At 46.5% G+C, this 16,779-nt stretch overlaps 1 protein-coding gene across 7 annotated transcripts in view; it reads right to left on the reverse strand.

Annotated features, from left to right (window-relative positions):
• The window catches only part of LOC147607163 (uncharacterized), a 175,801-nt gene that overhangs the window by 41,884 nt on the left and 117,138 nt on the right, over positions 1–16,779 (reverse strand). For 6 of the 7 annotated variants that reach the window (XM_086791550.1, XM_086791546.1, XM_086791545.1 and 3 more), the window contains 3 exons: positions 10,263–10,364; positions 7,327–7,446; positions 7,160–7,249 (listed from right to left, as the gene is read on the reverse strand). In XM_086791550.1, coding sequence (XP_086647676.1) covers positions 7,160–7,249; positions 7,327–7,446; positions 10,263–10,364 — 312 coding nt within the window. The remainder of the gene's footprint in view (positions 1–7,159; positions 7,250–7,326; positions 7,447–10,262; positions 10,365–16,779) is intronic. The other variant, XM_086791547.1, reaches the window with a different exon arrangement.

The following is a 16,779-nucleotide window of genomic DNA, read 5'->3' on the forward strand; positions in this document are numbered from 1 at the left end:
ACCATAGGGGTTGCAAGGCATGTTAGTTGGAATTGATGCAAGACTTATAACTTCAAAATGCACGCATCGAGTCAGATTAGCTGTATGAATCTGATGAGTTCACTAACATTCAATCTTGTCTTTATCATTTCCTACAAGGCATGTACCAATGATCAGTATTTGGCTTAAGGTCCAAGTTGGGGAACCCCCATTTAGGTTGGATAGCTCGTTTTTAGAAGGGCATGAGAAGGATCAGTGTTCCTTTAAAGGTGGTTTGTTGTTCTAGGAAGATAGAGTTTCCGTCCTTGATGTTCAAGACACGAGGAAAAAACACATTCAGAATGTCATGATGGTCCATGTGATGGACATCAACAAGTCAACCAAATGTTAGACTTGGTTAGAAATGATTTTTACCGGCCAGCTGCATACAAGTAAGTATTGGCTATGAGGCTCATGGGGTGGTGGCATCCTGGAGAGTGGAGACCCAACTTCTTCAACAACTATGTAGAGCTCCTCAATATCCACCTCTCGTGTGAAAGTGCTGCTACTCCAGGGAACCTGAGTGTGGGCAGCTGGGCTGCTATTGGAAGGTGCTGCCTGACCTGTCTGGTGGATGAGGCCCCCTCTGTGGTCTCCCTACTCGAAGACTGCTCTCTTGACATGGGCGTAAAGAAGCTCGTGATAGAGGTCTTGGGAGGTAGAGGTCTGAAGGGACAGTCCATGTCTCTGTGATGCATGCAACAAGTTGTCTCTATATCGGCGAAGCTCCATGAGATACAGTCAAGGACATCTCTAATTAGGGTAATCTATAACTCCGAGTTGGGGCAGCAGGAGGGGTTTCACAAAACACTTGACCATTAATGCAATTAAACACTTATTTTGGCCACAACCTTAAACACATGCCACCTAATTTCCACAAAAAAGTAAAAGAGAGTTGTCTAGATCTGACACCCCATAGAGGTCCGAATGCCCCCCACCTCCCCGGCGGAGTATTTTATAGCCCAACTTATGGGAAAATTGAGTGGCCGCGCCATGCATGTTACTTGGGGGGCAATTGCTTGGCTTTCCCAGTCTGGTCCGCAGCTTTACTATGAGGGCAATGATACAGACACTACTATTTTCATTCGTAGGGGTTTTGCCCAGCATGGTTTGTTGCAGGTTGTCCCTCACTCTCATTATACACCCCCTAGACAGAGGATTGACATAAGTTGGGAAATTGTTGCTAGTATTACAACATGGCAGATCTGGAGAGCTAGATGCACGGAGGCTACTAAGGGTGTCCAGATTTTTGAGTCTCAGTGCAGTAGCACTATATGGGGTGATATCATCCATACTCTCATGGCTACTTGGGCTCGTATTCAGGGGTCCTCTTGTTGTATTTATGCGTGAGTGGGACCATGGCATTTTCTTTTCCTCTAGTCTTGCAGGTCTTTCATGGCACCATGATGCTCCTTGGTGGTTGAGATCACCTTACATATTGGGGTGATTCTATTCTATTCCAGCTTATAGCCATGATTGTTGTATGCCTTTTTTCATCCCTGGTGTTGTGGCCTTTATGCACGGAGGAAGAGTTTTTGGACTCTGAGTTAGCAGATGATACGGCGTTGTTCCTTGAGGCTTCACATGCTTGTTTATGTGCATTCCGGACAGCCTTGGAGGCCTTTTGTTTGGCAGCAGGAGCTACTATCAATTGGTTTTTGGATCAGTGATTCTCCTCTTGCAGATTGGAGTCTCTCCGATTTCTATCATGCCAGAGAGTCCATAGTGCCCAGAATCTTGTCCACCCAAGAAACTGCGAGTAGTCTGATAATTCATTGTGGTTTCCACCGAAAAGCCCAAATTGCTTGGAGAAATGATGCCAACCTTCAAGTATCCTGAAAGCCTATCAAGAAGAACACGAGAAAACGGACACTGCCAAAACAAATGGGGCACTGTTTCTCGTGCATGATAGCACCTATAATAGTGTGATGAGCCAATGTGTCTCTTGGCCAGTAGTATACCGACAAGAAGCACCCCAACCAGGCATCTCCACAAGAAGACTCTGTTTCAAAGGGAGTTTATTTTTCCAAATGTTATCAAGGCATGTTTTCCACCCACGCAATGGTTTTGATGTCCGCCAGAGCTAGTTAGCATGCTCAGCAATCCATGAGGGAGGAATAATCAATTTATATGCTCTAGCAGAAGTCAACTAATCAAATGAACAGGCTTATAACCAGGCATCTGTCTATCTAATTTCCAATTGATCACTTGTTTTGTGCATCAGAGGGCGGAACAGGTTGTAGAGACTCCATTATCCGCATGATCTCTTGCCATATTGGTCTATGATGCATGCCCAAATCATATTGACGATTTGCTTGAGGAAAGCTGAGAACTCGTCCATTCACATCTATAACATCATGTACATATCGAATACCTTCGGTAGATAGAAAGTAAGTCTTTCGAGGCATTGGACCATACGTTCAGTCTACAAGCTCTTAGAGAGGAAGCACAATCACGACGGAAGAAGCATGTGTATTGCTGCTTCGAGGATTTTCGCGAAGCTTTTTGATTCGGTCCCTCGATCATTAGACAGTTCGAGCTCCAGTTACCACATTGGGCTGTGATGTCACTATATGAGATGGTGATGGGCAGAGAGTGCGCACCTGGCAATCTCTTGGGAGAGAAATGGAGCACTCTTGGAGTTGGAAAATGCTGTCCGCTCTCACCGACACTATTTGGGCTATATATTGATGAGATTGCATGCTTTGCGGATAGCTTTGGAGGTAGAAGATCACCTTTGGCCTAAAAAGTAGTGCCTATATTTCTATGCGCCAATGGCATTGTCCTCATCTCACAATCAGTGGAGGTACTGCAAAAACTCCTGGATGCTCTCACCAGATTGTGAAGAGAGAGAGACCTTATGGCCAACTTGGGCAAAACAAAAGTGATGGTATTTAACACCAACTTCCCGACCGGCTCATGGCTATCCTTCCTATTCATATGGGCACAAGTGGAGGTTGTGCCAAGATATGTATATCTTGGAGTCACATTTACAAGCCCCATGTTACTGCTGCCACTGACAGATTAGCACGAGGGCATGCCTCCTTTACCTGTTTGGAGAGACAGTGCTTCCACACACATTTTTAGAAACCCCGCACTAAGTGTTGGCTCTTTGACACCTTAGTAAGCCCAAGAGCTATGTATGAGCAATCGTTTGGGGATCAGGATTGGGGGAGGATGTGTGCAGGAGTATTGAGAGGCTTCAGGTGCTGGTGTCGTCATGCATGATCAGGAATAAGCGGAACTTGGTACCTCCCCATGTTGGTTGGCTGGGTATCCAAGATATCCATGTTCACAAACGCTTTATCAATGAACACTCTATAGAACCATGATGATGACCCCATTCTACTTGCGGAAAGTGGTGCTAACTAAGAAACTTCCATGTGCCAAGCCCCAAGGTCTAGCAATTTCAAATCCAAGCCTTTACTAGCTATTTGTCTAGCCCACTCTAACTACATATGTCTCCCTGTAGATCTTCATTTTTGCTAAGCACTTAAGCATTCTCTTGCACCTCTTTAAAGGCCATCACTAAATTTGATTAGAGACATCTGAATAAATGGAGCACTATTTGGATGCACACTCATACGAAGGCACTCTCATTGTGCCCAATGACATAATACATGCGGAGTTTGGGGTAGCCCAGTAATCATAGATGCTCTCTTCTAGACCATTACTTACATTTAGCATGTATACTCCCTGGACAGAGACCATCTCCCTCGGCTAGCACTAGAGTCTTCTATGCAGCTGTATCATGAGACAGAGAGGAGCGGCAGAGACAGGCCAGACTGCCCTCCATCTCGGGAGAAGACGACCACCACCCTTACTAAAGCAGGTATGGTAGTCGGAGGTAGATGAATGGTTTCATGCACATGGATTGCCCCCCCCATTTCACGACAGACTAGACTCCCCAAACCTCAAACCTCGACCTTTCATGACAGAAGATCAATCTACTCGGCCTACACATACATCAGACTTGGGTGTCTTCATCAGAGATAGGGAAGAAAGGTAAGTTCTACACAGAATTTTTGGAAACTCACCAGGGAGCGATTCTTTGAGATCCGTAGGTACATGAACATCCACATGTCACATCCTATGTGCATCACGATGGGTCAGCTCAAAGTATCCTCCCACCGCCTCCAAGTAGAGGCTATGAGAGCCAAGAACATCCCAGGAGTGGAGCGGATATGCAGAGTATGCACCATAGAGGACGTAGATCACGAAGCTCACTATATGTTCAAATGCCCAGCGTATTATGAAACACAGGGGTCATTCGCTGCTGCTTCTGGGAGGGTTTTGGGCCACTAATCCATCACTTATTTCTTCACAGCATGAGTATGCACATCACCCACCCACATCGACATCAACTCATACCAGCCATACACATGGGCCATATTCGCGACCGAGAGGAGTCCTAAGTGGGCATATGTGCCAAGCCCCCTCGACCCAGAGCTCCAAGGATCTCCACCACATAGAGACAAAATCCTTGATTCTCCGACGACATGACATGCTCTCATCATGACCACATCTCCCATTAGGAGGCTTGTAGAGTCGTGTTTCAGTTGACAATTTTCATGTTCTTTTTTAATTTTTCCATGGCACCGTATACCCACGGTATCATTGTACTATCAATGTCTCATAGGCCCTTCAGGTCTTTTGTAGACATTAATAGATCTTTCTTTCTCTTATACGTACAGAGTTTGGGGTGGCTATTATGCAAAGTATGCATCACTCGCGAGGTGGAGGACAAGGAGCACTATTTGTTCAGATGCCCACCCTACTATTAGATGTGAGAGGGATTTCATTCTAGGGTCATGGCGTATGTATGAGGACCAGCGATGTTAAGTCGTGCATTACTGGAGCTTCACAAGCATAGGCACATCATGCCGAGCAAGCACTCCAAGAGACAGAGCCAACAAGGCGCCTTCCAGAACTCCATCATAGATATCTTTGAGTCACAACCATTGACTATAATGGCCTGACATGAGTAGCAACACGACCAGCCAGGGCAACGGCCTATACGGACGCATGATCATTTGGCCCCATGTACACGAGGTATCACTAGTGATCATGCATCATCCCTTCTCAGAGCCAGAATGCCCCACATCTCAAAGGCCTCGTCCCTCCACCCAGCAGCTGCAGATCCAGGATCCTTCAACAACATGGCAAGCTCCCATCACTGAGGGGAGATACTATGGCTGCTTTGCATTCTATTCTGGAGGAAGATGGTATCACTGTGTGACCACACATTGCCTTCATGCAGCAAAACATAGATACTTTAGCTTATGTAGCTAGTTTCGTACAGTTTTTTCTATTCCATCGTGCAATATTCATCATGGATACATCATAATAGCTTCTTGGTCTCATAGGGTCTTTTGAAGAAGTTAATATAGCTTTCTTTCTTTCTACATGGGGTGAAATGCATGACATACAAGTACTGGGATTGCCTAACTTTCAGGGAAAGCATAGCAATTTTGATCACCTAGTAACCCTTCAAGTACTGCTGGAGGAGGCTTGACTAAATGTTACTTCATAAAGGCCTTTGGAACAGTTCCACATTATAGTTTGTGGAATAGAATGGCAGAACTGTGAGTGCCACGAGAGCTAATGCATGCCATAACTAAATTATATGAGCGAGTCACCTGCCAAGTGCAGATGAGATGCAGAATCTTGACAATGTTTTAGCAGTGACATTGGGTCAACCAAGGTTGTCCTGTCTCCCACACTTTTTGGCTTTGTATTGTTAAACTTAAGACTATGGTGCTTGTATATGCTTACCAACATGGTGCACAAATTTCAAGGACAGTGTCGGGGCTCGCCTTCATGTAAATGCAAATGCAGTGCTCAAAACACACTTACTTATAGAGGCTCAAAACCTTGTGGCTGATGTAGAGCAATTATGTGCACATAACAGGCTGCTAGTAAATGTGCAAAAAACCAAGGTCATGCTCAGCAAGACCACAGAAGGGTGCCCTCCCACAGTCCTTTATCAAGGCCAATTAGTCGAAGTGGTTGACAATTTCAAGTGTTTAGGGATAAATTCCCATCCCACCACAGATGGCACCAAAGCGCAGTACCTAGGCTGGCCGCATACTATGCATTTGACAATACTTGCAATAAAGCTGGGATCATGTGCCAGTCTCTAGAGAAATAGCAGCTTTGCACATCTGACAGACTTGTGCAGATGTCATTGAGGGCACATTAACCAAAGAAACTTCATACACATACTGAGAGGGCAATGAGAGCAGCTACAAGGTGAGTATTGTAGCAACAGGGAGTCCTTTAATAGCCCTTCAGAAAGGTCTGGAAGCTTTTGAATCAACAGTCCTAGAAGGGACTTAATAAATAATAAGGTAAGCTGTTACACCCTCCTGATTATGTAGCATCTCTGAGGTTTTTAGCCAGTTGAGCGAGCAGTCTATCAAGTCTCACATTATCCAAATGATTTATTTTAACTGTTGGAAGTATTTTCTCACCCTCAAACCATGTATTTTGATTCACCATGGGATGGTTTCTTTCCTCAAGGAGTGCTATTGATAAGTGAATGCAATCCTAGCCCTAGCCATTATAAGTTCAAGAGCTTGTGTAGAAACACAAAAAGTGTTATGCAAGTAAAAGACAACACACACGGGATATCTAAAGGAACCTCCCAAAGGATAAAGCAAAGACAATGTTGCCTCAAATAGGATTGGCCTCCATGCTGTGAGATCTTGCAATCTCTGTTATGGATGAGAATCGCCCTTCATGCTGTGCAATGGAGGAGGATCATCCTTCATATTGTGTACTAGAAGAGGTGGCATATCCACACCAAAAATAGACAAGACTTACTTAATGAGCCAAATACCCCTTGCTGGCATTGTGAATGTTGACAACAAAGCCCCCTCCACTGGTGCATGCAATGACAATGTATGAACACGAAGGGGATCTGAATCCCTTTTAGCTTGGCACATGACCTATGGATGCCTATTCTGCCACATAGATAATTAAAATTCTTACAATTGCAAAATGATAAATTTTTGTTGTATAAGTTTGCCTGTTGAAATCAATCGTTTGAACAGAATGATCTCACAAACCACATTAGACTTGCCAGAATGCAATATAATATGTTGTAGAATTATATTCCAAATTTTTGCAGCCAGCATACCAATGCAAAGGTTCCTGACCCAACAGCATCTGCAGTAAACCCAACTGGAGGAATTTTAATGAGGAGGGTTGAAGCTGTTCGCTTCAAAACCTGCAAATAAATGGAACACTTTTGAAGCAAACAGCTAAACCTGCAACCTTGATAAAAGTACTCAAATCATCTTTTACCACTTTTGTTCCCAGCGGCTGCCTGACCCTTTGGCTTGGAAAATGTTCCTTTGTAGCATCATCAGCTTTCCCAAGATTATTGTAGCCATTTTGAAGAGCTTGGATGACCTCTGTTGCTGACTGCAAAGCATGAATTGTTGTTTTAATTCGTCAAGTCCATTGATACAAAAAGAACCTTTTCAAAATTAAATCCACCCCCACTTACAGTGCTTCCCCCTTGCAAGAGAACTCTTCTATGCCTATGTACAAGGCATGATGCATTGATCTTGGCTCTATACATTGACCGGTCTTATGAAAAATAGGATGTCACTATCATACATCTCATGGCTGCCTATTTAGCATGTGCATCTCTCCAAATCACGGATCACTATCATACATCTTAAGAAAATTAGGATGTCACTATCGTACATCTCATGGCTGCATATTTAGCATGTGCATTTTTCCAAACCACTGATCACATGTTGCTTCTCTGCAGCATGGCCACTCCTGCTAACCCCTTGAACCCTCATAAGATACCTGTTTCATTTCTATAGGCTGGATCTCAAGTGTACCCCTAAGCTTTGAGCCTACAGTTGTCTCAAGTTCAACAGTAATGTGATTCCTTGTTAGTCATTTATGTCCAGTTAACTGAGCTCTGTGTCTTTATAATTCAGACTTACAATTTTAGTTCCAACTTATTTTCTTCCACTTGAATAAATTGCTCTACAGCCATAAACCCGATTTGACCACTTCAAACAGGATTGTTTCTCAACCAATTAATGACACCCAAGTGGTTGCAGACAGCAACCTAACGATCCTGCAAGATGACACATTTTCCTTCCCTCGAAATTCACCTGAGCTATGAAGGTAATTGGCTTATCTCTGTTTGATTCAGTACATAGTGTCTGTATGGCCATATTCTCTGGATGGACTCAATGGCGGGCGGAGTGGTAGTGCCCTCTATGGCCTCACTGCAGTGAGCACACCAAATGTGCCATGCTGCAATGCTACTACTAATGATCTCCCATCTCTGACAGGTCCCTATGGTACTCTTGCCCTCTAGGATTCTGAAAACCAGGCTGCCGTGATCTTGTGGCAGTGAGAGAGGAGAAGGGCAAGGCCCTGTCTTGTCTCCTCATATGCAAGGGCTGGTGGTGACTCAGAGGCCTAGGTAACTGCCTCCACCCCCAACCCCCCCAAAGGTGATGTGTGGGCAGATGCATGGTCCATGGTGAAGATGCTGCGCCTTGGGACAATCCCGAAGGCAATGACGCTGAGACTGCTGAGGGTGTACACACCTAGCACAGAGTGCCGTCCGACCTCCAACTGCCAGCCAGGTGCCCACTGCCAAGCTCCTGTAAGCTATCTGCCAAAGGAAAAGAGTAATCTTCCGTGGCCAGAAGATGTGCCACAACCGTTTCCAAAAATCCCTGAGGTAACGCGCGGGGATGTCCTAGGTCTGTCAATGTACTGTTGTCGCTGCTGGCGTACTATCAGCCTCTCACATCTGAATTCTGTGGCTTAGACGGACTGCTTACTCAAAAAAGAGGATGTCGGGGAGACATCCTTTGGGACGAAGGGTGCCACTGCCACTCACCTGGATCCCACTGCAGTCCCATCAGTGGTGGTCGGCCCTCCCATAACCATAATCTCCATAATCTCTCTCTGACCACTTTGGCCAGGGGAGGGTCTACATGCCACTTGTGGTCATGAAACCCAATCACTCGCACTCTCTGTAAAGTGCAGCTGTTGAGGTCCTCTGTCAAGGGGGGGGGGGGGGGGGGGGGAGTGGCTGCAGGTTGCTTAGCAACTTGTTTGACATGTAAACTCTCCAAACACGTCTGATGCCCAGCTCTTCACTTAGGAAGCTGCCCAAAACTATGAGGGACTTCGCAGTGATTGATGGACTTACTGAACTACGTTGGCCTACCCTGATGACAACTCGCCACTCATCTCTCGACTAGAATTCACAAAACATGCTCACTGCACATCTCTACCTTATGGATAACTCAATTCCTCGCACTTATGGTACAGTTATGTCCATGTGGCACCCCAGTGCGCAGTGGGCGCTGCACGTGACAGAGAGCCTCTTCCGACAATACTAAACAAGCAGAGAAAAACAAGTTGATCCCAAACCAAGAGAGAAACCTGTCGACAACACTCCAATATTGAGTAGTGGTTTACCCAAAAGGGCTGGCATGAAATGAAAATACTAGTAAAGCAGTCGACATACTGCCATGCTACTAGCAACTAGTGTTTGGTGCACAGCTATTACATTCGCAACATGTGCTACATTATGTCTTAGTATGCTTTCCTATTCCCAAATGATAATCCTCTATGCTCTAGCTCTTACAACCATGGAGTCATAACTGCATGATTGTTCATGCAGCAGACACGGGCAAGCTGGCATGCACTCACGCACCAGCCGGAGGTAAATACTGACTCATGATTCAAGGCTTTGTAATGATCTGCAGTTGTGGGTCAGGTTTGAGAAACGATTATTTTGCAGAAAGAATCTAAACCATAGAGATATTAGATATCTATCTAGATACACATAATGCATCCTAGTACTCCACAAAACTATCCAAGCTTCAATTTGGTTCAAGAAAAAGCTCCCGGAGGATAGTCATGCTGTGTATAGCACATATGACCCAGTATAACACGCCTACTCAAATGCCCATTTCAAGAATGATGAAATCAGTATTTGTGAAACAGAACTTAATGAAACGTGATGCCGCTGCAAGTAAGGTCATAATATGGCACAACCAGGAACCGTGCTAAGGCTTTCTGTCACTCTCAACAAGTACAATAAAGACTCATGACAAAATAAGGCATGAAATCTTAAGATCATGGATTCATGTCAGTACAGGATAACTTATCTTCTAGTATAAAGTGAAACATGACATAAAGTCTCCTATGTGCCTACAATGAGAGTTTATTTACAAACAAAGCATTACCTGAAAGCGATCCTCCGGTGCAGGTTCAAGCAGCCTTTCCAGTGCTCTTTTAAGATTTCGATCCATTATTAATGAGTCTTGAAATTCAATCTTCAGCCGTTTCTGGACTCACGTCAACACTCAAAAGATATTATAAACCTTTCGATCTCAAACATGATGAATTTTTCCAATGCTTTTTTCCAATGCTCTCTCCAAGTTGTATGGCATCAAATAATAGCATTGGCATTTTGACCCATGAGCTAATGCTACTAGTGTTTTTTGCATGAACAGATCTTTTAGTTTTAATGAGATTGAGAGTAACATATCACATGTCATCATCACCCTGCTTTTCTATAAGGACATATATTCTTAACAGCTTTATTCATCTCTGTGTCCTCTTCGGCCATAGTCAGATTGGGAACAGAAATGGAAATAATTGCTCCCTAGGAAATGGCAACAGGGATTACTTTGCAAATATGTATTGGAAAAGACTAATCTGCATTCGGAAGAAGCCTCTGTACTGGAGTTCAGTGAGGCTCTCCTTAGCCGGCTGAGTGGTGATGGCAAACCAGGTTCTTTTTGCCACCATGGGCTATATTACTTCTTGCTGGGCCTTCTCCTGGGCCTGCATTGGTCAGGTTCAGCGGTTGATTCACAATTTTCTGTGGGCGAGCAGAGATTGGAGGCCTGTGCCTGGGCCAAGGTGGCCTGTAGAGTGATCATACAGCCGCGCCATAGAGGGGGCTGACGCATCATCGACCCCACCATTCAGAGCCATGCACTGCTGGGCAAGTTGATTGTTAGAGGACTTCTCCCAGGCGGCAAGCCATGGAAGGATTTCCTCTTGGCCAAGGTTTCAGCCCGTACATCAAGCTTGGGGGGCACTTGGCAGCAGAGCACTAGATGGATCCTCGGGTAGCGACAGACTCAGCCTCGACATCGACTTTGCTATTCCCCCAGAGTGGCTGACCCCTATCCCTGACCCTATTCCCCCCCACTGGCTCGGAGTGTTTACCAGGCATGAAATTCTCCTGGAAATTCATGGTGCCGATGAGAGCTCCGCCTTGCTTACTTTTTCAATTGGACCTCATGGCAGGTTAGAGAGATCAGAGCCCCCCTTGGATGACTTCCATGGATGCACCTTACAAAGGGTGAGGGTGATCGGATTTCATGCACATGAGTGGCACATTGATGCACCTCCGGCCAAGGTGGCCAAGGAGAGACTGGCATTTATGGATCTGGGAGAGTCGGCCCATCGCGCACCTCTAGTGGGACCTAGGGGAGTGGACTTGGTGTGATCCTACAGATAGGGAGGAGACTCTGGGTACCCAGTTTTTCGCATACACCACACAACTTGGCCGTAGGATCCAGATGCCCGAGGTTGAAGGCACTCTAGTAGCAACAGGACACTGGCAGACCCAAGGCCTCTCACCGCGTTTTCTCTTCGATTTTTGGAAGAGGCTCTGGGATAGTATTCGACGTCAGAAAATCACCCTCTTTGTGTGGTTGCTGGCACATAGGAGTTTGGCGATTGACACGTCGTTGGTGGTAGACCAGAAGCATGTCCAAGATGTGGCCATCCCCAAGAGTCTCAGTGACATTGTCTTTGGGATTGCCCGAAGGCTTAGCAGGTGTGGTAGCAAGATTCTCCGTATCTTCACTATGGACAGGGCCTCTTCCTGTACTATTACATGGGGCATTGTCGCTTGGGCCACTAAGGCCGAGGTTGTCATGGCTTACGAGAAGGAAGGTGGGGGCTAGCCCTTCAGGTCTCTCACCTTCGCATTTCGATAGTGCTAGTTCCAGCCCCATCTACTGGTCATTGAACTCCTGGTTCGTGCTAGAGATGGGAGATCTGTAGTAGCATTGCTGCATGGCAAATCTGGAGAGCTCGATGCAGCAAGGTTATCGAAGGCACCCACACTCCGACTGCGGAGTCCATCAGAAGCATCTAGCTCAACATCATTCATACCCTTCGCGGCCAATGGGAGAAGGCTCAAGGTGGATAGTTCAGTTCATAAAGAAGAGTTGACTATCGAAAAATTTGGCTCGCTGAAGGTCGCGCTCCCCCCTCCTGCTCGCGCTGCTGCCTGCACGCCCTCCCCCCATTCCCGCCCACGCGTCTGCTCCCCCCTCCGCCTGCCCTCTCGTTTGTTCCCCCTCCCCCACCAAGTTTGCTTGCGCGCCCCAGCGCTGTAGCGCCCGCCGCCCTCTCCCTGCTCCTCTCCCTCGCGCCCCCCCTCCCTTCTTCAGCGCCCCGCCACCCCTCCGCGAGCCGTCGCCCTTTCGTTCCCCCCCACCCCCCCCCCCCCCCCAGGGTCTTTTTTGTCTTCGCCGCCTTACCCCCCCCCCTCCCCTTCTTTCTGTTTTTTTCCGTCCCCTGGGTTTTTTTTTCTTGCCTTCCGCCTTCCCCCTCCGCCCTTTGTGTGCAGCTCGGTTCTTGCAGGACTCTCCGCATTCGCTCCGCCTTCGACATAGCTTCAGACTCTCATGGAGGCTCCTCCCGCCCCACCTCAGAGGGACTCTCCCGCAGCCCCCTCGCCCGCCCCTGAGGATACCCCCATCAAGCTTTCTCTTTCGCCAGAAGAGGAAGCGAGCCTCGCCGCAGAGGTGGAACGCCTCCAGGCACATTCCACCATCTGTCGTATAGTCGGCACTCGCCCCAGCACAGGGGAGATCCGGGATCTTCTCCAGGCCCACCTTCTTGCAGATGTGGGCAAGATCATGGACGTTCAGCTGCTAGGCCGTGGACACTACCAGATCGAGTTCGAGACAGCCCAGAGCGTGGCCAAGGTCCTAGCCATGAGTCCCCTTGACATCAGGGGCGCTCGGGCATTCTTCAGACCTTGGCAGCATGGCTTTGACCCAGCAGCGGCCGAGCAGGGAGAGCGCCTTTTCCATGTTACAGTTTGCTTCCCTGGACTCCGCCGTGAGTACCTTCCGCTCCTTTCTAGGCTAGGAGCATTGGTAGGTTCAGTGCTTGAGACTGGCCCCACAGCAGCTTCAGTGGTGTTGGGTTTTTATCTTTTATACTTGTACCTTCTATGGAAGTGCTGGTGGTTGGTAGGTGGGCCGGGGCACTTTTTACTTCCCTTATGGAAGGTTTTTTCCCCCAGGCTAATAATAGCCCATGTGATCTCATTCTGAGGCTAGGGGCACTCTGTTTTAGGCCTAGATAGCACTTAGAGGTGTGCTTAGTAGGCATAACCTAATCTATTAGGTTATGTGCATAACATTATATTGGAGAAGCACTTTCTTTGATCAACTACTGCAATACAACAGACGTTTTTTGCTCTCTCCTGCATTTTGGCCCTCATTCTCTTGCATCCACATCCTTCATTTGGTATCAGAGCCTGGCTCTACACTCCCGTGAGCTTCCCCACCGCATTCCCCACGCGAGGAACTCTCAGAGACGACATCGAAGTTCTGTTTTCTTGCCAGCTACTGCAAAACAGTGCGCCGCCCTATTTTCCAGCAACCGGGAGCTTGCTCTCGCTTTCTGTAGCCGGAAACTGCATCGGGAGGTCTTCTAGAGCTGGTGCGCAGCCTTCTAGTGCTGGTGCGCAGCATTTCCAGCAAGAAACCGGCCTGTTTCAGCCTCCAGGAGCCTCCAAAAATCAGGGCGCATCATTTCCAGTCTAGTTCCAGCCCTGTTCGTGGTCAAACCAGCTCAAATTTGCTGCGCACTAGTCTTCTACAGAACGTGGGTAAATAAAAATCATTTTTTTTTAAAAATCAGTTTCCTCCCTTCCAGAAGCTTGTGGGTACCTGCAGGTGTCCATTTCAGGCTTGGAAATTGGGGATTTCGACTCCCGTGAACTGCAGTAGCAGAAATCAGCGTGTGGGTAGCACGTATGCACTCTATTGGTTGAGGCATTGCCTTTCAGTCAAGGGGCTTTCTGTATTTTCTTTGTTGTATGCCCGGTTTATGCTTGGTACAGCAAGAAAAGTGCCCGTCCACTCAGGAATTGAGTGCGAAATTGGGGGGATTTTATGCCTAATTCAGTTCAGAAATTAAAAGGTGCATTTGGAACAAAAAGGGGGATGTTTTGCTCTCAGTTTTGACACTGAGAAGGGATTTACAGATTGGGACAGCAAGTTATAGCAGTGACATTGCTCTTGTGCAGTGAAAGGGTGAAGTACTGAGGTTGTGCCCATCTCGGAAGAGATTTTTATTTGAGGTCTCTATTTTATCTCCTTGCAGGTGATCTTTGCAGTGACACATATTGCCATGGGGAAAGATGGTGTGCTTGATTTACTTTCAGCCGAGAACAAACTTGATGGCAGTAACAACTACCCTTTGTGGTCATACATGATGAAGCACATACTTGTAGCCAATGGGCTGAGCAAGATTGTTGACGGTACTGAGGTTAGACCCGGTACACGTGCTACACCACATGATGATGACTCTGCCACTACTTCTATTGTCACACATAGTAGAAGAACACCTCCTTCACCATCAGTGCCATCCACCGAGGCTCAGCAAAAGTGGGATGAGAAAGATGCAAAAGCACATGCGATGATTGCATTGTCTGTGAAGACTGGTATTATTCCACATATACGGTCTTGCCAGACGGCAAAGGATGCATGGGATTGTTTGGTTAATTTGTACCAGGTACGAAATGAGGCCAAAGTTGCCTATCTCAAAAGGCAACTAGAGCATCTTGTTATGCATGAGGGAGATGTTATGGATGATTTTCTCACCAAGTTCAAGGACTTGCGTGAACAGTTAATCTCTCTCGGTGAGGAGATGTCAGATGGTTCATTGGTCACCATTATCCTAAATGGTATTCCAGATTCTTATCAATCACTTGCATCCACATTGCGTCTTATTATGAAAGGGAATCCAGACTCTTTCAAGCTTGATGACTTGGTGCAGGTGTTGTTGCAAGAAGAGCAATCAAGAGAGAATCGGAATATTATGAAGGAAGGGGATCAAGCCTTTTATGCAGGGCAGAAAGGAAGAGGGAAAGCTGCAAATAAAGTAGCTGGAAACAAAAGCAAAACAGCACCAAATCAGCCCTCTCCCAGTGGGGAGAAAGAGGATGCAAAGGGCAAAAAGAAGGGCAAGTGTCATTATTGCAGGAAGCCAGGGCATCACATCAATGAATGTCGCAAGAGGCTTGCAAAGGAGAAAGAAAGGGGCACAAAACGAGAAGCAAATGTTGCAGTAACGGATACCCATGCAAGTGAGATGCAGGAAGTAGCAAACTACACTCACATTACTCATGATGATGATTATGATGAGGAGTCGGCATTTATGGTAGTTTGCAGCTATGATCCTTCTATGCATGATGAGAAGCATTGGGAAGCAGTGAAAGGTGTCATGAGATACCTGAAGGGCACACAGGATATGTGCATCTGCTTTGGCAAACAGGATGCATTAGTGCATGGTTACACGGATTTGGATTACGCCGGTCATCCAGATAACCGGAAGTGTACTACCGGTTATGTGTTTACATTCACAGGAGGTGCTGTGTCATGGATATCCAGGATGCAGAAGTGCACTGCCTTATCTACTACAGAGGCCGGTATATTGCAGCCACAGAGGCTTGCAAGGAGGCGTTATGGCTATCTCGGTTAGTGGTTGATTTGGGTTATACAGGGGATATTCCATTGTTGCATTGTGACAGTCAGAGTGCCATCCAGTTGGCAAAGAACCCTGTCTTTCATGCAAAGACGAAGCATGTGGATGTGAAGTATCACTTCATCAGAGAGGTGATAGAGAACAAGCTGATTCAGCTTGTCAAGATTCATACGGATAACAACCCGATTGATCTGTTGACAAAGAGTTTGCCTCCAGAGCGGTATGCTCATTGCAGACACTTGATGGGCATTGGATGAGGCCAGTTTCAGCCTTGATATGGCCTTGTATATTATCATGTACATGCTGATTTTTTCTTTTCCTTCACTTAAGGGCACATTGCCTTTAAGTGGGAGGTTGTTGGGGTAAAGGCATTATGCTCACCCTTGTAGTGTGTACAAGCCCATAAGTTTTATAGTACATAGTACACTTAGTACTTTTAATGTACTAAGTGCACTATGTGTACCAGAGCAAATATACATGTCACGCAGTTCAGCAGAGAGTACTCTATACATTAAGAGTACTACTGAGGTGTTTCTCGTCATCGTACTTTATGTCGATGACATGCTGCTTACAGGACCTCGAGAGGATCATATTGCAGCCTTTAAGGCTGAATTACAGCAAGCCTTTGAGATGTCAGACCTTGGTCCTTTGCACTACTATCTTGGGATACAGTTTATGCAGACAGAGAGGGGCATATTTTTGCAGCAAAGTATGTATATTCAGAATTTGCTGCAGCGGTTTTCCCTTCAGGACAGCAAGCCCGTGGCTACTCCTGTGGAGCCAGGTGCAAGGTTGAGTCTTGAGGACAGTGGGGAGCCATTTGATGGCACTCTTTACATGCAGGCTGTGGGATCATTGCTTTATGTGTGCAACACTAGGCCTGACATACAATATGGGGTCTCTTTATTAAGCAGATATATGCACTGCCCAGGAACAAAACATTGGCAAGCA

The sequence above is a fragment of the Cibotium barometz genome, chromosome 56 (assembly GCF_041138505.1).
Source record: "Cibotium barometz isolate CiBa-2024 chromosome 56, ASM4113850v1, whole genome shotgun sequence".
NCBI classification, from domain to species: domain Eukaryota; kingdom Viridiplantae; phylum Streptophyta; class Polypodiopsida; order Cyatheales; family Cibotiaceae; genus Cibotium; species Cibotium barometz.